The sequence below is a fragment of the Zonotrichia albicollis genome, chromosome 8 (assembly GCF_047830755.1).
Source record: "Zonotrichia albicollis isolate bZonAlb1 chromosome 8, bZonAlb1.hap1, whole genome shotgun sequence".
NCBI lineage: Eukaryota > Metazoa > Chordata > Aves > Passeriformes > Passerellidae > Zonotrichia > Zonotrichia albicollis.
This window is the reverse complement of record NC_133826.1, coordinates 2,857,510-2,881,206: the sequence shown is the minus strand read 5'-3', so window position 1 is coordinate 2,881,206 and position 23,697 is coordinate 2,857,510. Positions and strand designations below refer to the sequence as shown.

General features: G+C 53.0%; 1 protein-coding gene across 10 annotated transcripts; it reads right to left on the bottom strand.

The window, feature by feature from the left end:
- On the bottom strand, positions 1-22,539 carry KANK4 (KN motif and ankyrin repeat domains 4). Of its 10 annotated transcripts, none has more exons than XM_074545680.1 (10): positions 22,395-22,539; positions 11,553-11,631; positions 9,038-10,816; positions 8,014-8,125; positions 6,560-6,769; positions 5,987-6,074; positions 5,392-5,608; positions 3,887-4,029; positions 2,145-2,345; positions 1-1,560 (listed from the first exon to the last, which is right to left on the bottom strand). In XM_074545680.1, the coding sequence occupies exons 2-10, from the start codon at positions 11,566-11,568 to the stop codon at positions 1,471-1,473; spliced, it is 2,856 nt and encodes a 951-aa protein (XP_074401781.1). In that variant the 5' UTR covers positions 11,569-11,631; positions 22,395-22,539; the 3' UTR covers positions 1-1,470. The 10 variants fall into 10 exon arrangements, with proteins under 10 accessions (XP_074401781.1, XP_074401771.1, XP_074401776.1 ...); XM_074545670.1 differs by having other exon boundaries at positions 5,392-5,611; positions 22,395-22,538; XM_074545675.1 differs by having other exon boundaries at positions 5,392-5,611; positions 9,038-10,813; positions 22,395-22,538.
- Between the last annotated feature and the right edge of the window lie 1,158 nt (positions 22,540-23,697).

Here is a 23,697-nt window from a genome sequence, read left to right as displayed (position 1 = left end):
AAGGTTTAATTCATTTTATTTGTACATAAAGGAGGCATTTTGGGTTATAGATTAAAAAAAAAAATAAGGCAGATAGAAGTTTGAGATAGTGAATGCCTGGACTGAAAGTGTGAAGAAAAGATTGAGCAGATGGCAGATTTCCATGGCAAACAGAGGTCAGGGCTGTTCTCCCCTCCCTGCAAGGATGGGGGCACAAGGCAGCTCGAGAGAATTTTGTGAGGATGTGAACTGACTGAACCACAACCAGAGTGGGCCAGAATTTACTTCTGCTTACAGAAAAAAGAGTAATTAGCTAATCAGGGAGATGTGGGTGTGCTCCACCAAAGGCAAGGGACAGCACCCAGTGGGTCCTGATGCAGCAGAACAAGAAAAGTGGGGCCTGAGCCCTGCCTCCCTCTCTGTCAGCAAAAGGGATTTAAGGAAAAACCCAGATTTGGGGTGATGCTGGACCCTGTGGGTGCTCCATGGTGGGGGAGACTCAGTCCCAGCACTTAAATCACGGCTTGGCTTTGCAGGAGGAGTTTGGGAATATGAAAACTGAGCAGAGGCAAAGCCAGGAGCAAACACAAAATGCTTCTGCCAGCAAAGGCACTGCACAGAGCTCTTGGACAACACCAGCACACCCTGGGCTGGGAATCTGCTGGGATTCAGTGCCGGCAATGCCCTGCCCCACCCCAGAGATGCAGAGCCTGTCACTGGGCTGCACTTCCCCGGCAGCTCCAACTTAATTAGGGAAAAATAACAGCCATATGGTAATTCCAGACCCAGGCACAACAATGTCTGCCTGTTTGGGTCTGGCATGCTCAAATATTTTCCTACAGCATTAATTTTTAATTCTTGCATCAAACCCGCATAAGCAAACATAAATAGGATTTTATGCTTTCCATAATCCATCCAGCTTGTGTTTGTTGTTACATACACTGAGCAATCGCTGCCTGCCACTACTTACAGAAGAGCTGATAATAAATATTAGGACACAAACTTACAAGTTAAATGAGATACAGTTAAGTAGTCGATTAAAAGGACACCCATAACCTCAGGTTACAAAAAACTAAGTATTGCTGCTCTAATGTGCGAGAGAGGAGAGGAGAGGAGAGGAGAGGAGAGGAGAGGAGAGGAGAGGAGAGGAGAGGAGAGGAGAGGAGAGGAGAGGAGAGGAGAGGAGAGGAGAGGAGAGGAGAGGAGAGGAGAGGAGAGGAGAGGAGAGGAGAGGAGAGGAGAGGAGAGGAGAGGAGAGGAGAGGAGAGGAGAGGAGAGGAGAGGAGAGGAGAGGAGAGGAGAGGAGAGGAGAGGAGAGGAGAGGAGAGGAGAGGAGGAGACTGGAGTTGTTTGTGGCACAGATCAGGCTGTGAGTGGGACGAAGGAGGAGAATTAGGCACACGGAGCATTACTGAGTGGTGCAGGGAGTTGTGGCCCCGCTGCACGGCCCGGCCCCAGCAGGGATGCTCAGGGAGCAGCGCCGGCTCCCGCTCACAACGGGAGGGAGGGGCTGAGCTCGATGTGGGCTCGCAGGAGCGCAGCGATGTCCCCGTGGGCCAGTGACAGCGCCGAGTTGCCGCCCTGCAGGACACAGAGCGGATACATCACCGCCAGAGTGAATCCCTGCTCCCTCCCCAGGCCTTCCCTCCCTCCGTTCCTCCCTGCCTTACAGTGAGTCACCATCCCACACCCCCCTTTGGGCCTCAACCACACCAAACTCAGCCCAGCTGTGCCTCTGCCCGGCCCCTGTGCCCTCCTGCACGGCTCAGATAAAATTATAGTTTAATTAGAAAATAGTTCCATAATTCCAAACGCAGCCCTGTGGCCCAGCAGGAATTTCCACCCACTCCCAGCCCAGCCCCATCCCACACATCCCCATGGAGAGGCTGCATTCTCAAGGAAGCGTTTACTGCTGCTCATTTCTTGGAGCAGAAGTTCTGCTGATTCCACATGCTCAGGAGTCCGTCTGGGCTTTTTTAGGGTTACACCAGCCCAGCCTATGGCTGTCACAGCCACCCCATCCACAGCTCAGCACCAAAACCAGGGGTTTGGTTCAGAAAATGGACTGAAATCGGCACTTCTTCCCTTCAAGCCCCCCCTGGGGGATGCTGCCTGGACATCCCAGCTGAGTTCCCCCTGCCTGCAGTGATGCTGCGGAGCCGCACCTTGTCCGTGAGCGTGAGCAGGCAGCCGGGCTGCGCCAGCAGCAGCCGGACGATGTCGGCGTTGCCCTGGCGACAGGCCACCATCAGCGCCGTGCTGCCCTCCTCGTCCTGCAGGTTGACATCGGCCCGGCAGGCCAGCAGCGCCCGCACCATGTCGTCCCGGTCGTGGCTCACCCCCAGCATCAGCGCGGTCTGGCCGCCCTGCAGGGCCACGGGACAGGCTGAGCCACCCCTGCCACAGCCCGCCCCCGCCCGCAGCTCTGCTGCTCAGGGATAGTAATAATAATAATAATAATAATAATAATAATAATAATAATAATAATAATAATAATAATAATAATAATAATAGGAAGAAGAAGAAGAAGTAGTATATATTATGATCTGATAATATTTACAATCATATAATAATAGTATAATATATAATTATATATATATAATAGTATAATAGTATAATATATAATTATATATTATACTATTATATAGTATATATAATATATATATTATATATAAATATATATATACTATATAATATATATAATATATATATTATATATAAATATATAATATAATAATAGTATTATATATAATTATTTTATATATAATGGTATATATATAATGTAATAGTATATTTTTAAATATATAATGCTATATATAATAATATATAATAGTATAGCATATATAATAGTATAATATAATGTTAGAATATATGATATAATACATTATTATATAATACCTATAATAATTATTATAACAGCTGTATAATATAGAATTATTATTACTAAATAATAATTATTATATGTTATGATCTGATAATGTTTACAAAAATATAATAATAGTAAAATATATAATTATCATTATTCATATATATAATGGGAAATATAATATAATATAATACAATGTAATGTAATGTAATATAATATAATATAATATAAATGGTATATATAATAGTATAATGTATTATTATAATTACGATATATTTTTCTATTATTATTATTATTATTATTATTATTATTATTATTATTGCACATAGAGAATAATGGAATAATTTAGATTTGTCAAAGCTCTCTAAGATCACCAAGTCCAACCATTAACCCAGCCCTGCCAAGCCCACCCCTAACCCACGTCCCATAACCAGGTATCACAACATTGCATGTTATTATTGCATGGTACAACATGATAATAAATCCTATTAATATTGCATCCTATTGCACGTTATTATCAAATCACCCTGGGGCTCCTCAGCAGGTGTTGTGAGAGGCACCGTTCACTTGTGGAAGGTCCTTGCAGCAGCACGGCCAAACCTCCCAGCTGCCCCCAAATGTGGCTTCCCCAAATCCTCCTGGGCAGTTTATTCAGATCTGGACTAACTTTTACAGCAGTGTGGGAGCAGAGATGGGTGAGGGCACTCTCATCCCTAAACCAAAATGTGTGACTCTGACGAAGCTCACCAGCAAACCTGGGGCTCCCATGCCCTGGGGTTCACCCCTCGCTTCTCATTTCTGATTTTTGCCTCAGAAAAACTTGTTTGCAAAATTTCCAGCCTCTTTTTTAATTTCTCCATTTGCCCCAGCTGTCACACCCCTTCCCAGGGAGCTCCTGGGTGGCCACACTCAGATAAAGTTTATTTTGGAAGGTTTGGGAAGCAGCAACTCCCACCCCAATCCTGCTGCCGAGCCTCAGCCTGGCGCTGCCACAGAAGCTAAGGAACCCAAATGACACCCCCAGCAGTCCCTGCCACACACCTGGGCAGCTCTCAGGTTGACATCCCCCTCCTGCAGCAGCCTCATCACCACCTCCATGTCCTGGCGGGTCTCGGGGGCCGCCAGCGGCGTCAGCATCACGGCCGTGTAGCCAGCACGGTTCTGCAGGTCCAGGCAGCACTTCCCTGCAGGGGATGGACCCAGCCCGTGGGGGATCACCCCGAGGGAACAGGAAGGAGAGAGGGACTCATACAACATGTGGCATCTCATATTCCCAGAAAAGGAGTTATTCCATAATGATACAGGACGGGGATTTATCTGTTTTGAATATCCACACTCGTGAGCGTGGCATTAAACGGCCCCTGGTGCTACAGTTAATTACAACTGTTGAGGTCAACTCAATTAACTTTGAAGACCACAACAAATAGAAATTAAAGGGGGATAATTAATGCCTCAAGCACATGCTGGTTGGAGCTGTGGGCTGTTTGCTTTGGCTCCAGTGGCAAGGGAGCAGCAGAGAGACGCCCATCACCCAACAGGCTTGGAAAACATCCTGGCCTCATTTCACTCATTTTTCACTTCAAAGAGCCCATTTCCAGCTCCTCCACGAGGAATGAGCCGTGGCTGAGGGTGAGGGCTCGGCTCCAGCCTCACCCTGAGGAAGCAGCTGCCTCAAACCCTTCCCTGCCTCAAACCCTTCCCTCCCCGCGCCTCTGCGGCAACAATCGGGTTATAGATGGGAATGATAATCTGCCATTTCCCAAACATTTCATGGATTGTCTGGCCCATGAGAAAAGGCCAAAGTGCCTCTATTCTCTCAGACCACGAGCACATTTTTGCCCTGTACAGGCTCAGCTGAGATTTTTGTTCTTTCACTGCAACACAAGCTGAAAGTTCAAGAGTTTAACATGGGAGTTTTTCTGCGGTGCTGGGGAGTTTCTTATGCTCTCAGGGGTTTGATCCTCCTGCCCCAAGCCATCATGTGGCTTTGGCTGCTGCAAGAAGCTGGGGAGCCACCCCATCCCACCTGGACTGGGGCCATGAGGGACATGCTTTTGGATCCTGAGCCATCCCAAAGTCAGGCTGCAAAGCCCTCAAGGTGTGTGAGGGCACTGATGAGCCCTCATGGCAGCTGGGACCCCCAGCTACATCCATGGGCCCAGAGCCAAGCTGTGGGGGAGGATGCTGGTCTTGAGGTCAGCCAGGTCTCCTGGATGGTCCTCAGCCCCATCCTGGTACTTTGGATGGATCCTGGGCCCCTGTTTTTCTCCTGGATGGACCCTGCCTCCATGTTTGCCTCCTGGATGGGGCCCTTGGAGGTAGGTGGCTCCTGGTCCTCAGCCCCACCTCAGTCCCACCTCCTTTAGCTCCTGACTGATCTCCCTGGGAGGACTCTGGCCCTCCTTCAGTGTCTGCCATGTCTGGGACTGTCCATGTCCCCCTGTTCCCAGTGTACCCATCCCTCATGGGAGCACGACCCCGTGGCAAGAGCCACTGGCACCCCGTGCCCAGCAGAAGCCCTGGCTGAGCAGAGTGGCCGTTCCTACCCGTGTCCAGCAGGAGCTTTGCGACCTGGAAGTTGGAGTGGGACACGCTGTAGTGGAGAGCTGTGTTGCCATTCCTGTCAGGCAGGTTCACCACGGTCTCCAGGAGCTGGGGCTGGATGTCCCCCAGCGCCTCCAGGTACGCTGCCACCACCTCCGGCCTGGAAGCCTTGTGGCTGGACACCTGGAACCACTCCTGGGAGATGGAGGCCAGCACAGGCTGCTGCAAACACAAAGTGTCACTGTCACCGTCCCTGCTGAGCGGTGGCTGCCCCAGCTCCTGGCCCCACCCCGGCAGCACTCAGCCTGTGGGTTTGTGATTGCTGCTACAACTTGAGGGGGAAAGGAATTTCCTGTGGTAACTTGGATGAGTAACCAGACAAAGCCTTCATCTTTCTTTTTTTTTTTTGTTTTTTCCCTCCTCTCTTCCTTTCTTTTTGGCTGTTGTAAAACTGACTCAGATGTCACCTCACCCCCCTCTCCTCACAAAGCTGTCCCAGAGCACAGCCTGCAATGTGCCACAGGGATAATCTCACCCATTAAAACATGAACAGAGAGCATGAACCGTGTCCAAAACGGGACTGGGAAATATCTGTACCAGATGCTGGTTGCTTCTGCTGCTGATTTCTGGGAGGTGTTCACTGAGGAGCTGGCAGGCAGCAAGGAAATCTTCGGAGGGTTTGCATCTAAAGGGAAAAGACTTGTAAATCCACCATGGGACAGGAGATATTGAACCAAGTAGGAGAACAGAGGCAGATTAGGTTGGAATATGTTCAACACATTTAAGTGTTTAAATTATTGGACACAAGTTGTCCCATTGACTTGACACAGGTTTTAGGTACAAAGCCAAGCACTTAAGCAGAGGTTTAAGCCCAGAGTCACAGGTTTATATGGTCAATTTCATCTATTACAAAAATCCTTAAGGTGGGGTGAAAAAAAAAATCTTATTCCTGAACCTGCAAAGAACTTTACCAAAAAACTTTCCATGAGAGGGGAGAATGAGCTAACTCACCAGACATGACTCAGTGTAGGGCCTGAATCAATCCCCATTAGATTCTGTGGTAACTCAGAAAATATTTATTTCTTTAAAGCCTTTTCCCTTTCCTGCAGAAGAAGCCCCAACCCAGCCATGCAGTCCCGTGGGTCAATCACCACCCAGTATCATGGTTACCTGTGAGCCTGGTGCTGAGAGCAGGGAGCTGCTCCTGCTGATGCCTCCTGCTCATCATCACCATCATCCTCCTCCTCACGCTTCTCCCCTGAGGAAGGCCCTCTGCTTTCCCTTCCATCCTGCTCGGGCTCCACGTCCCCGGCTCTGTCCTCGGTCTCGGTGTCGCTGTCCTCACAGCTGGTGTCCTCTTCACTTGACGTTGTCTCGTAGCTATTTGAGGACACCACAGGTTACTCCCTCCTTCCCCAGCCACAGCCACGGGCCTGACCAAGGCTCACTGCCCCCAACGGGCCTTGGGTGAAGCACAGAGTGACAAGCAGCAAGTTAAAAGGTCTGAGCCGCAGCCGAAGTCTGGGTTAGTCTGTCTTTGGCTCCTCAAGCAGCAGGAGTGTGGCAGAAGCAGTTAATGAGCAGCAGGCAAGGTTACTGCAGGGTTTGGAGGGATGTCCATCACACACAGCCCGGGCAGGCTGGGAGCTGCTGGCACGGTGGCAGGGTGGCAGCAGCACGGCCCCTGTGGCAAGGAGGGACTCGAGGTGGCATCGGCCTCGAGGAGCACGAGACAAAAGCTGTGTTTGCACAGCTTTTGGGCTGAAGTCTTTTGGGCTGAATCCATCATTCCAGCAGCCCTGATAGAGATCTCTCCTCTGGTTCTCTAAAAGTATTAATATTAATAACATCTTCCACAAAACAGAATGTTCACTTGGATGGACCCCATAACTTTCTTCAAAGGAACCAGGACTCCTCCAGTCCCTACAAGTTGTACCCATTTGGCATCTCCCAGCAACTGGGAGGTCAGGGCAGCAGGGTGTGAGCAGAAAGCAGCACCCAGGCTGGCACACAGCTGCCTGCCCACCCAGGGACAGTGACACGTGTCCTGCACCAGCACACATCCACCTCAGCAGGAGCTGCTGCCTCTGCTCGGCTCACAGGCCAAGGAGGGCTGGATACTGGACACACCTGGAATGGGGAGCACATCCAAAAGTCTCCTTCACCCCAAGGTAATTCCTAATTTACCAAAAAGTCTCTTCCCAGGCCCTGCACCAAGTGCTGCTGGCTTTGCTGGAGTGTGGGGCAGGTTAGTGGCAGCGTGCTCACCAGGCAGTGCTGGCCTCCTCCAAAACCCACCAAGGGCAGTGGGAATCTTCCCAGGGAATCTTCCCTTGGGGTATTCCCACCTTCCCCAGCTGGGTTTGGGATGAGGCCCCACAAGAAGGTGTGCAGAGAGTGTCAGCCCCCAGCGTGTCCCCGCTGCCCTGAACACTGCACCACCCTTCCTTAACCGGGTTACTCACGGGTTATCAGTGCTGCATTAAAGAAGGGAGAAAAGAGGCTCTGTTTCAACTGGCCTTTTAATCAGGAGGGGGAAAGAGGGGGAAAAGAATGACTTCTCCAGCAATACAGAGGACATTCCACGTGAAAAGACAGCTTTTGTCTTCTGAATGGATGCTTACCCACCATTTACCCCAACAAACTGGAGATTCTTTTTGGTCCCATTGCCTCCTGCATGGAAACCATAACCTTTCTTTTTCATGATGGATTTAAGACTTGTGGTTGGAGAGTTTTCTACCAAAATACAAAATAATAGATTAATTAAGCAGATGTGCCATAATTAGCAATCATTATTCCCAACCTCGAGCAACAAGCCACAAATCATAATTGTAAGCATCTTACTTCATCTTATGAGAGTCTTTTGATGTCTTGCAAAACTAGAGAGGCAGCTGGCCACAACCTGAACCTGCCCTGCCACCTTTAATACAGGTCTCAAACATCTCCAGGTCACTGGGAATATAAAGGAAGTGACTGGGAATTATGTATTTGTCCTATGAATATAAGTAGATTTTAATGGTTTGGTTTTTGGGTTTTTTTTCCCCAGTAGCAACATATTGGAAAGTTCCTACATAAATCTGCTATAATTCTACATGGATGAGTTTTTCCACTGGACTTTGAATAGTGTCTATATATAAAGTCCCTTCCCTCCCTCCCCCAGAGAACAGGCATTGGATTCCCATCTTCATATAAGCTAAAATTATTTTAGATGAAGGTCTGTCAGTGGGGATAGGTCTTTTCCCAGCCTGGTTGCTCAGTTATTTTGACTGGTTTGGGTTCTGGAGAACTCCACACTGATTTACCCCAGATAAGCACCAGCCTCATATTCTTGCAAACTGAGATGTGCAACCCGAATAAAAAGAATGTTTATTTGATGGAACAGCCACCAGTGTGGCAGCTTTTGGAAGCTGATCCTGCATATAAACGAGCCACTGCTTTATGAGCTCCTACATCATTTTGTTTGCTTTTCTCCATGTCAGATCCATAACCTGTGCTGTGCAGAGATTTGCCTCTCTCATCATGCTTTGTCGAGACTATTCCTGATCTGACTGACAACAACTGTTCCACCACATCCCCCCTGCTCCATGCTGGAATACATGGGAAAACATTTGGCCTGGACACATCGAAGCCTGTGCCAGTATTATTTACCCAACTGTTGATAGTGCGTGTTGGAATTCTCCTTATCCACAGGGCCTTGTGAGGAGTAGGCAGAGAGCAGGGAGTTCAGGGAATTAACTAATTGGTTCTGGATGGAGCTGAGCTTGGAGGCCGGCTGCTTGATGGCGCTGGCCAGCTCGGGGTAGCCGTGCTCCAAGCACAGCCACTGCTCCTGCAGGAGCTCCTGGATCTTTTTCACATATTGGCCAATGGGGTCAACAGCCGGGAGCTCCTCGTGGCCAGGGGCCCCTTCCTCCTGCAGCCCTTCCCGAGGTTCATCTTCTCCAAAGCCCGCCTTGCCGAGGGAGTTCTGGTGGTTCTGGTTGTGGTCTCCGGGGTGCTCGTGGATCTGCAGCTGCCTGAGGCAGGGAGCAGGAGGTCCGGCCTCCACGCTGGCCTCACCAGCACATCCCTCTGCCCGAGCGCCTGCCAGGCCCTGCTCCCTGCACGCCTCCCCGGCCTGGGCGCTCTCTGCCCTGAGGGTGCCGCAGCCGATGGATCTGGTGGAGAGCGGGATATTGACATTGATGCCCTTGTCCTGGGCCTGCCGGAGCCCTGTCCCCTGCGAGAGCTCGGTGTTCACGGCGGCATCCAGGCGCTGCAAGGTCCCACTGCCCGTGCGCCTCCACAGCTCAGCCTCCCTGGCCTTCTCCTGCCACAGCTGCTCTTCCAGCTCAGCTTTGGAGCTGGCCAGCAGCTTAATGCTCTTCTCCTTCTCCTGGATCTCACGATCCTGCTGCTCCAGCACCGCCCTGACCTGCTCGAGCTCCTCTTTCTTCTTGGCCAGCTGCTCCTCCAGCTCAGCGACCTGCTGCTTCAGCGCCGTGACCCCGCCGGGCTCTCCATGCTCAGGGGCCTGGGGAGCACTGCTCTCCTTGTCCCCTCCAGCTCGGACATTCCTCTCCTCACTTTCCTTCAGCACGTTCAGATCCATCTCACTCACACAGAGCCCCCTTTCCGCAGGGCTCACGCTCTCCTCCGCCAGCCGGAGGGCAGCCGGTGCCGCTGCCTCAGCCCTGGCCAGGTCGGAGCCATCGGCGGCATCGCCCTCCTCGGCCCCGCTCTCCACCAGCACCTGCAGCTGCTGGCTCTGCCAGGGGGGCTGCAGGGGCAGAGCCCCGCCGGGCTGCCCCGCGGAGCCGTCCCGCTCCATCTCCCGCGGCGGGGCTGAGCCGCTGCCCTCCGAGCTGGGCCGGGAGGCGCTCTGGGGACCGTGGCAGGGCTGCGGAGGGCTCCGGAGGGGCGAGGGTGCCGCCGGGGGGCTGTGGCCTGGGGGCAGCGCCTCTGGCATGCTGGAGGCTCGCAGCAGCTGCGGCCGCGCCCTCAGCGCGTCCTGCGGCCGGGCCAGCTCCGCCTGAGGCCAGCCCAGCTCCGCCTGCCGCCGCGCCTCCGCCAGCAGCGCCTTCCTCCGGTAGCTCGGCTCCTCGGGAGCTGCCCCGGCCGGCAGCAGGGCCCGCGGCGGCTCCTCGCCCAGGGACGCCTTTCGCTGAGGGAAGGAGCAGGTGGAGGTCCAGCTCTTGCTGGGAGCGGCGGTGGAGCAGCCGCGGGAGCCGCTCTCGGGCAGGCTGAAGTTTCGGGGCAGGGTGTTGAATTTGGGCTGCTTGGCTCTGCGGTGGATGTGCACCCTCCTGATGGTGTTGCCTTTCTCGATGTCGTCCACGTACTTGAGGAAGTCCAGGTCCAAGTGGAAGCCGTAGGGTGTCTCCAGGGAGTAGGGGAGGCTGCGGGGCTGCTCCCGGTCCCCGTCGGGTTTGGGCGGCTGGCCATCTGCTGAAACATCCCCCCAGAAAAAGAAGAAATTATCGAATTTTGGAAAAAAAATTTGTTTAGAGCAGGGGGGTGATGTTTTTTCTCTTTTCATCTCAGCTTTGGGCAGGCAGCTCATTATCGTGGTGAAGCTGCACAGACACACAGTGACACGCACCAAGCTCTGATCTGGTTTTCCAGAGGTGCATCAGGTAATTGTTGCACCAAGGAAGCCAAAAATTTCCTGAAATCATAGCTCTAATTGGCAATTAAGCAAACAGCAGGCTTTGCAGGCAGAGCTGTGTAGGTACAGATAATAAATCTGGTGGATAATAAATCCAGCCCAATAATAGAATGTGGGATCAATCTATGACAATGACATTCTTCAAGGCTTTTGGTTTGGTTCGAACTTTTCAGCGGCATAAGCAGCACACACCACGCAGGAAAATCATTGCCTCGCTTCACCTGCAGCCACCAGGTCACAAATTATTCCTTGAAAATGACGGCTCTGGGCAGAGGCTGCTGCTCGGAGCCGCAGCCATGCAGAACACGCATCCCAAGGTGACCGGCTCGGCTCCAGGCACAGCTCCTCACTGAGGCAAATCCCCACTAAATGGGTGTCACTGTGTCTGCCTACCCAGCCCCACATCTACAGAACAGGTTATTTACAGCATTTCTGGTAAGGAAATCACTCCAGGGCTTGGTTGGGGTATTTTTTCAAGGAATAAATGAAGAAATAAACAACCTGTAGGCTCCATACCTTCTGTCTTCTCCATGGTGGGGTCTAACTGGGCTGTCACTTAAGCATCTTCTGACAAGGACTGAGGAGTGGCTTCACCCTTGAAAAAAGAAATGGATACTTCCAATTTAATAAAATAACAAAGCCATGTGAACTTCATCTCTCCTTAAAGCCTTACAAGCCTTCAAAGGCCACCCCCCTCCCACTTCCCATCCTCTGCAGCCCAGTGGTGTCCAAGGCTTTGAAGCTGCTAAAATCAATAGCTCCTTTTCCAGAGGCAACAACTTGTGCTTGACAGACACATCCCAGGGAGCTGATCCTGGTAAAACATCCCCTGCATTACAGAGGGTTTGAGTGCCAGCAAGGACAGACAGACATTTGGGATGGCTTGAGATCGATGGCACAGACTCCTGAGAGCTGGAGATATCCAACTTGATAAAAGCTCCCTGACAACAGGGTTATAAACTACACACAGAAATGACTGGTTTGCCTTTATTTTAAAATCCATAACGAGCAAAGATTCAAAATTTATGTTGAATCTCGCTCAAATGACAGCCATTACTTCAGAGCACATCCCCACTGTTTAAAAGCAGGGATGTGCTTCACCAAATTGCACTGGACCACAGACAAATTGCTTTCAGCTCAGGGAACAACTTCAGGGGGAGATCTACCACAGCCAACACTGAGATCTTCACATCATTTCTGGGTACCAGAAATGGTAACACATTTCCAGCTCCTTCCCATCACGTGGGCACAGACAAGACCCTCCTGAAGCACAAGGAATTAAGGCTGGGAATGTCCAAGAAAGGTCCTGGGTGAAACTTCTCACCTCCAAATCCTCTAGAAAGGCCCAGGGAGGAGGCAGGGAAGGGTGAAGGAGGTTGGAGCAGTTGGACATCACAGCTTGAGGCTCCCTGGCTTGTGTGAGAAGGACAACAACGCTCCAAGTGAGAAGGTCTGGTTTCAATTTCTGCTACAGAGGATGACGGGGGAGTTTCCTGAACAGTAGGTTGTTTGTTGATGATTCTCCTTACAGTATCTGGTTTGGTTCCTGGCCAGAGACGGCCCCACAGCTGCTTGGAAGTCCATCCCTGCTCCTCCAGTGCATCCCTGAGCTATGCAACACCCTCAGGGCAGGACCAGCAGCACAGAGCCTGTGCTGAGCCAGCCCCAGCTCACACCCATCTCATGGACCAAAACAACAGAGTCTGAACTCATTTTCTGCGTGCAGAGCTTTGCCTCAGCGAGAGTTTCAGCAGTGACCACAGATCCAGAGCTCCCCAGGAAGGGGCTCCAGCTGACCTTTACCAAAGACCAGCTAAAAAATGAAGTCAGATCCTGCTGTACTGTTACCACAGGACATTGCCACATCCCTGGAAGTGTCCAAGGCCAGCTTGGGCAGGGCTCTGAGCACCCTGGGATGGTGGGAGGTGTCCCTGCCCATGGAATGAGGTGATCTTCAAGGTCCCTTCCAACCCAAGCCATTCTATGATTCTACAATGAATACTTTGAAAGATCAAAACCTTTTAAAGAAACAATCAATTGTCAATCCCATGGGCATGTTTGTGGTCAATATAGAGCCTTGATGGGAAATCAGGAAGGTCCCAGCCCAAGAAAAACATCAAAGCTCCCCAAAGCTCCTGCAGGGTCACGCTGATGCCCACCCAGCACCTTGTGAGCTCCTGGAAAGCTGCTCAAGTGCTCTCCAATAAACCACACTCCTTCTACAAAGGACAACTCCTTCTGTCTCCTCCTGCCAGAGAACAGCACGTGCCAAAACAAACACCAACCTCTTTCTCAAATGTTGTTTCTTCCCCTTAATTTTCCGACTGCAGCCAATTCCAGCCTGACCAGCTACACTCCGCTCTTCTAGGTCATTTATTCAGAAGGAGGGGGGGAAAGCCAGTGAATAGGATGGTTTTTAATATCTGGATAATTGCATTTGGATCATTTATGAGCTGGCTGGGTCCCAACTCTGCAGCCCAAATTGATACTACAACTACTCTCCTTTGACCAATCTACTTCAAAATCGCCTCGTAAAAGGATGCTGGATGTCCCCAGCCAGCTTGCTGATGTTCTCCTGGCCCCTCCAGGGCAGCTCAGGCATGGAGAAGATGGCTTAGAGCCAAAAATGTGCCTCTTTGGACCCCACAGCTGCTCTCCCATGCCTGTCCCCAAGAAAAATGAGATTAAAATATAAAAAGTCATCTGCCAGAAGTAGCAGATCCCTACACCCAGGGTCCATAATTTGAGGCAGGGTAACAGTTTTAGGTGCATCCCCATCCTGCTGAAACCTGTTAGCCTGACCCTCTGCCAGGTTCTACACTTGCTGAGTTTTCTCTAGTAAATGACATTGAAGAACATTTCTTTTTCTCCCCATGCATCGCTGATTCTTACCTTAGCTATACAGTGGGGAGGATTAATCCAGATTGGAATTAGGCTGTTTTTCTCAGGGCAGGTATAAGTGCATACAGAAATGGAAACGGAGAAGCCAAATATGTGAGAAGGCTACAGCACAGAGCAGAGTGGTATAATTCTTGGGGGCAGGGACAATGCACTGTCTTTTTAACCAGCCTGGACTCAGGCACTGGCTCTTTACACTCACATTTAACCCCTCTCTCACTCCATCCCACTTGCCAGGCAATGTGAGCAGCTCCCCCATCCACCCCAGCCAGCAGGAAGGAGAGCACCACGACACCCCCAAACATTTAAATTACAAATGAACTCAACCACATACCACAAATCCCCACAAAATCGATTCTCCCAGTGCGTCTTGCTAGTAATTTTAACTGGGAAACAGTTAAGCCTGAGCCTATAAACAACGAGATAACCCACCAGCACGTTAGCACAGTCTGGTTAGCTGTAACACAACACGATCTGAGCTCTGCCTGTCTCTTCTCCTGCACTGCAGCAGCAGCTCCAGCACTTGGTGGTGAAAGGAAAAACTGGTTAGCAAAGCATTTTGTCAGGTTACCTGCTTAGGCTGGCACCCACAAACCCCCCGGGGAGCAGCAGCTCTCGCCTCCCTCCACAGCATCTTCTCCCATGCCAAGGGCTCGGAGCAGCGAGCGCAGCGTGGCTGGACCCCAGCCTGCTCCAGCAGCCACAAACTTGGTCAGCTGAGCTGTGACCTTGCTCACAAAGCAAACACAAGTTTAAACCAAGAAGCACAAAAGAGGGATTGATTTTCCAGCAGAGCAGCCCACGGCTCTCGGATGACCTTTGCGAGGACAGTTCAATCCCGGTGCACAAAACGAGTTACTTTTCCACGGAATAGTTCTTTTTCCCAGAAAACACCGAGCACCAAGCGCCGCCCGGGCTGTCGAGGGGGGTGCTGCCTTATCAGGGCTGATAATTGAAGAGAGAGTCAATAATTAACGGCGGCGTTGCTGCTGTACCTGATGCTGCGGCTGCAGCGCTCCGCATGCCGCACCTCCGGGCTGGAGCATTAGCAATTCCAGGAGCGCCTCTCCCGAGGAAACGCAGCCGCGACTCGCCGGCGGCAGCCTGGGGGAGCTGCAGGAGGGCTCCGTGTCCCCAGATCCTCCGTGCGGAGCAGGCACAGCCCCCTGTCCCTGTCGCCGTGCCCATCCATCCGCAGCGCACGGGATGGGCGGCGCGGACAGGGGTGTCCCGGTGGGGACAGTGCCGCTCTCCGCATCAAACTCTCCAGCCCTCGGCTCTGGGGTTATCCATCCCAACTTCCAGCTGGCACAGCAGACACTGGCACAGGCTGCCCTGAGCAGCTGTGGCTGTCTCCAGATCCCTGGAAGTGCCCAGACCAGGCTGGATGGAGCTTGGAGCAGCCTGGGATAGTGGAAGGTGTCCCTGCCCATGGCAAGGGGTGGAACGAGATTTAAGGGCTTTAAGGTCCCTCCCAACCCAAACCAGTCTGGGATTCTGTGATTTCGGGCAGGGTGGCTCAGTGATGGGCAGAGTGCCCGTCCCAAGCCTGTCCTGAGCTCCTGCATTGGCATTCCCCTCGGGCATCCTGGATTGCTGCCCCTCCAGGCTGGCAGCAGGGACAAATCCCTCAGTCTCTGCACTGAACTCGCCACAGCCTCATGCTTGCAAAGGCCCAGGGGCTCAGGGCTGCAAAACTCTTCCAGGGCTGGGAAAGCAAATCCTGGGAAGTGGAGGCGTCCCCTGGGAGCTGGGGGCTCTGCTGGGGGCTCTCACCAGGGGCTGCCATCACAGAGCAGCCCCAGCACCTTTCCCATGGCTGAACGAGCAGCACAGCCCCAACCTCATGCTGGGGAGGAAAACCACATCTTGTGGTGTGTGAGAGCAGAGCTGCTGGCGCTGCTCCAGCTCCCTGCACCCCCCAGCCGGGACTTTAACACATTAACTTTGAAGAAAAGCAGACAAGTTTTGCCTGTGCAGGAAGCAGAGTATGTGGAGGCACAGAGAGCCAGCAGGGTTTGTCCTTTTGCCAGCCCCTCCCCGAGGCACGGATGGGTTAAACTTCCTACCCGAGGAATGAGGAATCATTGAAATTCCGCCTTTCCCAAACTCTGCCTTTCCCACGCGGCTCCGTCCCACACCGCGCGGGGCCGTGGCTTTCTGCTTTCACAAGCGATTACTGAGCCTCAGCTTCCAAACCAGCTCCAGGGCACGCTGGCTCCTTTTCCCTTTTCTGCTGAATTCCTCTGCTTTAGTTACGCTCGTGTGTCTCTTCTGAGCCGCTTGTGTTCTCCAGGCAAAGCAGCACAACAGGAAAACACACGTATTTCTATATGATGCTGATTTTAAAGGCACTCTGAGAGAATTGTTGGGTTTTCCCACTGGACAGAGCTAGCAGGAAGCTTTAATTTGGAGCATTTCCTCATTGCAATTACCCACATACGAGCTACAGTTGTTCCCACATTTAATCCCTCCGGAACTGAAGAAGTCTGTGACCCCTTAAATAAGCTTTTAATCGGGAGCTACGAGGGGAAGGAGTCAAAACACGCAAATTAATTAATTATGGGCTGGTGCTTGATGGATTTACATCCAGCCTCTGATAGCTTTGCCCAAGGGGGTTGCTGCAGGGTGGGAAGTGGGGAAGGGGCTCACCAAGATTGTCCCCAAGCATGAGAACTGAGGTCATGGCCTGAAAGTGCTGCTGCTGCTGCTTCACATCAGGCACCAAGCTGCCGGGGGGTTTGCTCTGCTCCCATGGATGAGAGGAACCAGACGGCTCTGAAGTGGCTCAAGAGCCTTCCCATCCACCCCCTGGCCACCCCTGCTGCCTCCCTGATGCTGGCAGGGCTGCTGCCCTCCCTCCCTCCCCACAGAGAACCCCTGTGGGACGGCAGGCTTGGGCTTCACCCCCTCTCCTCTCCACCACGGGCCCATTCAGGTTGGAAGGGATAATTAGATCATCCAAGGCCACCTCCCTGCTCCAGCAGGGTCACCCCAGAGCACTCTGCTCAGGAGTGTGTCCAGAGGGGTCTGGGATATCCCCAGTGAGGGAGAGACCCCTCGGCCTCTCTGGACAACCTGCCCAGGGAAGAAGCTCGGCCTCACGTTCAGGTGGAAATTCCCAGGCATCATTTTCTGCCCATTCCTCTTGTGCCATTGCTGGGCACCACTGAGGCTGAGCAGAGCCTGGTCCATCCTGGTCCATCTGACACCTCCCTCTGGATACCTATACCCATGGATGGGGTCCCTTCTCAGTAATCTCTTCTCAATACTGACCAGGCCCAACTCTCTGAGCCTTTCCTGGGCATGGAGATGCTCCAGGCCCTTCCTCATCTCCACAGCCTCCACTCCAGGAGCTCCCTCTCATCCTGAGGAGCCCAGAGCTGGACTCAGCACTCCAGATGTGCCCCACAGGGCTGAGCAGAGGGGCAGGATCACCCCAGGGTGACCCACAGACAGGGCTGGCCCTTGGCACCCAAAGGGTTACACCCAAACCTGCTCCATCCGGGCGGTCCTGATTGCACAACAGCCCCGACTGCAAATGGACATACCAGGAATAAAAATGGCCTCTCGGGGAATATTTGTTGTAGGGATTTTTCAATTCTGTTTTCACTGCAAAGGAAGAAAAATAAGCCACTTCCAGTCTGCTGGGGACGTGCACACGGGTGGGATCTCTGCTGTGATCCTCTGCCCGCTGGCACAGCCACGGGAAGGAGTTTCCCTCCAGGAGGAAAAAAAAGAGGTTTGAAAACTTTGTGGGATTAAATAAATACCTAGTTAAATAAAAGCAGTTTAAAGTCCTGGTTTGCACTGCAAGGAGTTGTCATGAGGTTTCCCAAAGTGAGAGCAAGCAGGGTTGCTGCTGGATGAGATCTGAATCCTGAGAGCTCACCAGCCACCTTCCCATGGGTGTCTGGCATCACAAAATCACCACTGCCAGTGGTCCTGTGCCCCACAGCACCCCTTGGAACAGCAGCTTGAGGGGGCAGAAGGCAGCTGAGCTGAGCCAGAATTAAAGTGGGGACACCAGACAATGCCTGCTACAAACCCAGCAGCACCAGGAGGGAAAGTTCCCAAGCTGGATCCATCCCGGCCTGCAGCCACACCACAGTGCTGGGCAGGCTTCCCTCTGTGCTGAGGCACAGCAGCACTGGATTTAGGATGCAAAACCTGCTACTTATGGGAAGAGCCTTCATCCTGGGGCCAGTGGATGGTTTCAGCACATGGCTGATGACAACAGGACCTTATTGCACTCCAAGAGAAACCTCCCTCGGCTGTTGCCTGCCCGGGGCATCTCCAGAGCAGAGCTGGGAGCTGGAAGCAATTTGGGAGTGCTGGAGAGGGACAAGCTCTCCCTGCAAGCCATCAGTGGCTGATGATGGAGAGGTCCAGGCTGGCTCCCACCCCCTCTGCACAAAAAGCAGGGAGGAGGAGCAGCTGGGGCTGGAGCTGGGGGCTGTGCACATGGAAAACATCCTGGAGGCGTGTGGGGCCTCCCCGGGGTCTGAACCGGAGGGTTCACAAGGAAGCTGAATAATGAACCCTGCACCACTCCATAAAGGAGGGGATCCCTTTCAGCAGCCCCGGGGTGTGCAACCCTTGGTACTTAACCAGCCATTTCAGGCCTTTTCCTTCCCAAAGTCTGTAATAAAGCTGTGTGCATTCTGATTTTATTAAAGCTGCTCGTTGCTGTCTAATAAATGTTATGAGCTTCCTGCCAGCATTTCCATTAGAGACAGGTCAGACCTGGAGGTATCAGATATCCAAACTCTCTCCCTCCTTTCTGGCTTTCCAGGAGGGGAAAACGATCACATTCACCCCCTCCTCTGATAACCTCTTTTCTGACTGACCTTCAGCTCATTCCAGCCACAGACTCACAAAAGCCTTGGTCAATTCTTGTGATTTTATCCCGTGCCTTGAAAACTGTGGTGTTTTCCCTAAAGTCTTCTTTCCCAGAGCCAGGAGAGCACAAAAAAGCACCCAAAGCCCTGAAACAAAAGTGCTCCACAGCCAGAAGGCAGACAAAAATCTGAGGTGCCTTGTTTCTAACATTTACTCTTCTCTTTGCCTGAATCCCACAAGTTCTGAGGGAAAACAATGAAACCCTGCTATGGCTGCTGGTCTGTCCCTCCTTGACCTTGGGACAAGTCAAGCTTTGCTGCCACTGTTACTGAGTAACTCCCACGTGGTCAAAGTGGGAAATTTTAGGTGCTTTTAGGAAAACCCTGTTGTCTGCATTTCTCTCCTCCTGCCTGGACAACCACTGCAATCCCCCATGGAGCCACAGAGCCATCTCACATCGATTTCTGACCCCAGCCAACGAGATCGCATTGATCACACTCCTGACAAGTTCAAAATCCTCCTCACACTGGAACATTCCTTGTTCAGGCCACCTGAAGCCACTCTCCTCACAGACTGGGGCTGCACAGAGGGAGGATGTGCCGCCTTCCTCCTCTGCTGCTGATTTCTGTGAGGATAAGGGGAGCTGGGAGCCCTGGGGCAGCATTTCCCACCTCTCGCCCATTTAGGAAATGGGGATTTTCCTCCAGGTTTTTGACCTAGCCTCAGCCACATATTGCTGGTGTTGTTTCAGCTTTTTCACACCACATTCCACCCTGATGGGCAGAGGAACCAGCTGCAGAGATGAATTTAAGATATTCTCACTTTGAGGATGGAGACCTTTGTGCCTGGGTAGGTTTTTCACCATATTTCACATTTCTGACTCCATCAAATTGCCCATTTGGGTGGATATTTGGTATTTTCTTAATAACGACACCACCTTCTTTTCCAAGTGCTGTTTAAACCCTGGGATGGCCAGGACTCGAGGCTTCCCAAAACACGAATTCCCCTGAGGTTTAAAGTAAACAAGGTTGAAGCAGGAGCTCCCTGCAGCCGGTTCCTCCCCGCTGCTCTCCCCTGGCACTGTCACTGTGAGGATTTCTGCCCCAAGCCAAGGGCTCCTTCACAGCCCTGGAGCTGGGCTCAGGGTTTTATTGACCAGAATCTGCATCCCACTGCTCTGGAGCCAGGCAGAGTCACATAACCGCTGTCAAGTGGGGCACCAAATGGAAAATACAGTAACTTTTCATATTGACTTTTTTCCCTCATCAGTGGGGGCACACTCATCCCTGTGGCTGCTCCCAAAGCTTCCTTAAAAAGACCCAAGATTTGATGAGTTGGGCAGCAATGCACAGTGATGAAAATGCGACTTTTAAAATATTTGGCAGCTGTAAAACCACCAAGGGAGGGACCTGAATTGGCACTGAGCTGGTGAATGAGCCTGTGTTCATCCAGCAGCCATGTCCCAGGATCTCAATACCGCTCCTGATTCAAGGAATGCTTTGAGAGCGAACCTCTCCCTCCCAAAACATTCCCATTCCAGAAGTTCTCTGATGGGAAGCAATGTCATATTCCTGCCTGGTGGCAAAGAAATCTGTGGGAATGGGACAGACCCAGCACTGCATGAGGGGATGATACCTGGGAGACAAAACCTTCCTCACAACAGGACTTTCTGGAGAGGAGCAGGATTTTCCTACTCCCAAGAAACTGCACCAGGAGTCTGACAGAGCCCACAGCAGCAACAAGTTCCCTGACATCTCATCTTCCAGCTCCAGGGCTGTTTTAATGAATCCATTCACTGATCCCTCCTCAACCACAGATTCCCCAGCCAGGTCCCTGGTCATCAGGCTGTCATTTCAACAGATATATTTATTTTTTCAATATTACAACCAAAGTGACAAATAACCAATGATTAATGGGAGGTTACAGGTTTCCCCTCTTCCTTTGCCATCTCAAGTATCATCTAAGAGATCAGCTTTTCCAATTAGCCCATCCAAAATCAAACACAAACCACCTGGAAGACTGCAAAACACGTCCAAAGGCAAATGCTGATTTTTGTTCACATTGCTGTGGTTGCTACCCTTGCCCTACATGAGCAATGCTTTTGGGTGTTCACCAATTTCATTTGGGCAACACAGCTGAAATATTCAATATCTGGGGAGGCTCTGGACAAGGGAAGCCCTCCCTGCTGGTGTCACATCCCAGAGCTGTCAGGAAAATGAGATATCCCTGAAGAGCCCAGACCCACTCCCACCCCTGCACGGCGAACATCACACCCAGAGCATCCAGACCACGACTTCCTCCATCCCGAACTCACGTGAACTTCCAGCTGACATTATCCAGCCCACGTTCTGCTTCCTCATGGACCACCCAGCCTCTCCTCCAGCTCAGTGATGAGAGCAGCAGCTCCTGGTTTCTCCGGGAGCACAGCCCGAGCTCTCAGGCCGGCTGGAATCTGCAGCCACTGGGAGCAAGCTGCACTTGAGGAAAGGGCAAGAGCAGTGGAGGGAAGCTGCCCTGGGCACGGCTGCTCCGGCAGAGCTGGGCTGCTCACAATGCCCGGGCAGCGAGCACGGCCGGGGAACGGCGATGCTGCCCGGCCCTCCTGCCCTGCCCCTCTGGGACACAGGGAACCCGGCACAGCCCCGGCCACAGCCAGACATGAGTTTCGGTGCCAGGAGCTGCTCGGTTCTGGAGCAGGCAGGAACGCGGGCAAGGGAACGGGGAGAGGCCCCGGGACCGCGCTCAGCCCGCAGGCTGGGCTGGGGCTTGGCGGAGCCACATCCTCGAGGCTAGGCAGGGTTTTATGGTTCGGCTTTGAGGCCAAACACAGCTCTGGGGACTTCACTGCAATACCCAGGGCCTGAGGGCCCTTCCCAGCCCTCGTACGGTGACCTCTGGGGGTCCCAGCAGGGCTCGGAGCTTTCCTGCCCTCTCCCACGCTCAGCGCCCCCACCCGGAGCCAGGCGTGCTCTGGAAACGCTCCCGTCCCGAGGGAGCCACGGCTGATGCTGCCCTGGGCAGCCACGCCAGGGGCCAAGAGCCCTGAGCACCCCCGGAGCATCCTCAGAACACCCCCCGAGCACTCCCGGAGCACCCCTGGAGCAGACCCAAGAGCACCCTTGGAGCAAACCCAGGAGCACGCCGTGAGCACCCTTGGAGCATCCCTGGAGCAGACTCCAGAGCACCCTTGGAGCACCCTCCAAAGCGCTCCCACCCATTCCCTGGGTACCCTGGAGCATCCCTGAGCACTTCCCAAACACCCCTCTGACCATCCTCCAGCGCCCCCTCCGAGGCACCTCCAGCCCTCCCTCGGGCAGCCCCAGGCACAGAACCCGACCCGGTGCCCGCTGTCCCGCCCGGTGCCCGCTGCCCCTGTCCGTGCCCGCTGTCCCTGCCCCATGCCCGCTGTCCCGCCCGCTGTCCCCGCCCGGTGCCCGCTGTCCCTGTCCGTGCCCGCTGTCCCGCTGTCCCTGCCCGGTGCCCGCTGTCCCCGCCCGCTGTCCGCTGTCCCTGCCCCATGCCCGCTGTCCCTGCCCCATGCCCGCTGTCCCCGCCCGGTGCCCGCTGTCCCGCTGTCCCTATCCGTGCCCGCTGTCCCGCTGTCCGGCGCGGCCGTACCTGCCCGGGCAGAGCCAGCGCGGCGCTCCCGCTGCCTGGTCCGGGCGGGAGCCGAGGCGGGCCCGGGGGCGGGGCGGGACCCGGTGCCCTCCCCCGGGCAGCGGGGCCGGGGGCGGCCCGAATGGGCTGCGGGCGGGACAGCGGGGCCCGGGGCAGCGCCGGCTGTGGGAGGCCGCTTTTTAGATTTTTTTTTTTTTTAACTTTCCCTCATTCCCGCTGTATTTATACTTTTGTAGCTCATCCTGTTTGCACAGATGCGGATCAAGAGCGGTGGGAAGGAAGGGAAATCTGCGGGGATGGGCTCGGGATGCAGAAGTTGAAGTGTTTTTGCACCAGCTGTTCCCTGGCTCGGCCCTTCAGCCCCGCCCGGTTCACTTCGGGCCCTTGTTCCTCAACGCAATCACATGGAAAATGCAGAGAAAAGGCAATTTGGGTTTAAGGCTTTGAGCTTCCCCATGTGCCCAATCCCATGTGCTCATCCAGCTGCACCAAGTGAGGACAGGCAGAAATCAGTTTAGTGATGCCAAATAATTCCTTCAGCACTAGGTAAAGCTTTTGATTTTCCTTGTCTTTGAGACACAGGGGCAAATCCCAGCCCTGCTCCAGCTGTTGCAGAGCGTGGGAGAGCACATGATCTCCATCTGGGCCAGGAACTCAGCATCCATGGGATGGATGTGCCCACTGGGATCCCCCCTTCCTTCCAGAAGAACCCAAGGACCTTTAAACTCTGACTGGGAACGTCACAGGGGCCGATCTGAGGGTTGGGCTCTGGCTGCTGCCCAACCACCCAGCAATTCCAGAGTCCTCCTGGCAATGCCCAGGCTCCTGGTAAGCAGGGAGGAATAAAATATCCCATTATCCAGCTCAGGAGTGAGCGGGGCTCTGCTCTCATTTCTATGTGAGGGGCTCAGGTGCTGAGGGAGAGGAACACATTTCCTGAGGAGTCTAACAACAGATAGAGAACTAAGGGGAAAGTGTGGGATCCTTCAGGCTTCCCAGGACAGCCCCTGCCTCTGCTGCTCGGGGTATTCTGGCAGTGCCTAAAAGAGAGGGATCATAGTATTGGGTTGGGGTTTTTTTTGCTGGTGGAGGTAAGGAGTGATTTTAACATTATTTTCTTCTCTCAATCCTGATCAACAAATCAACTTTGATGTGCAGCCACGGCCTCAGAGACACAGCACCTCTCCTGCTGCTCCTGGGACTGTGCACCTTATCCATTACCCATCCCTTGTGCTCATCCCAAAGCCATGATGATCCCTGAGCCCCAGTGACAACAACGAGGTTTTTGCAGCAGGAACTTTGG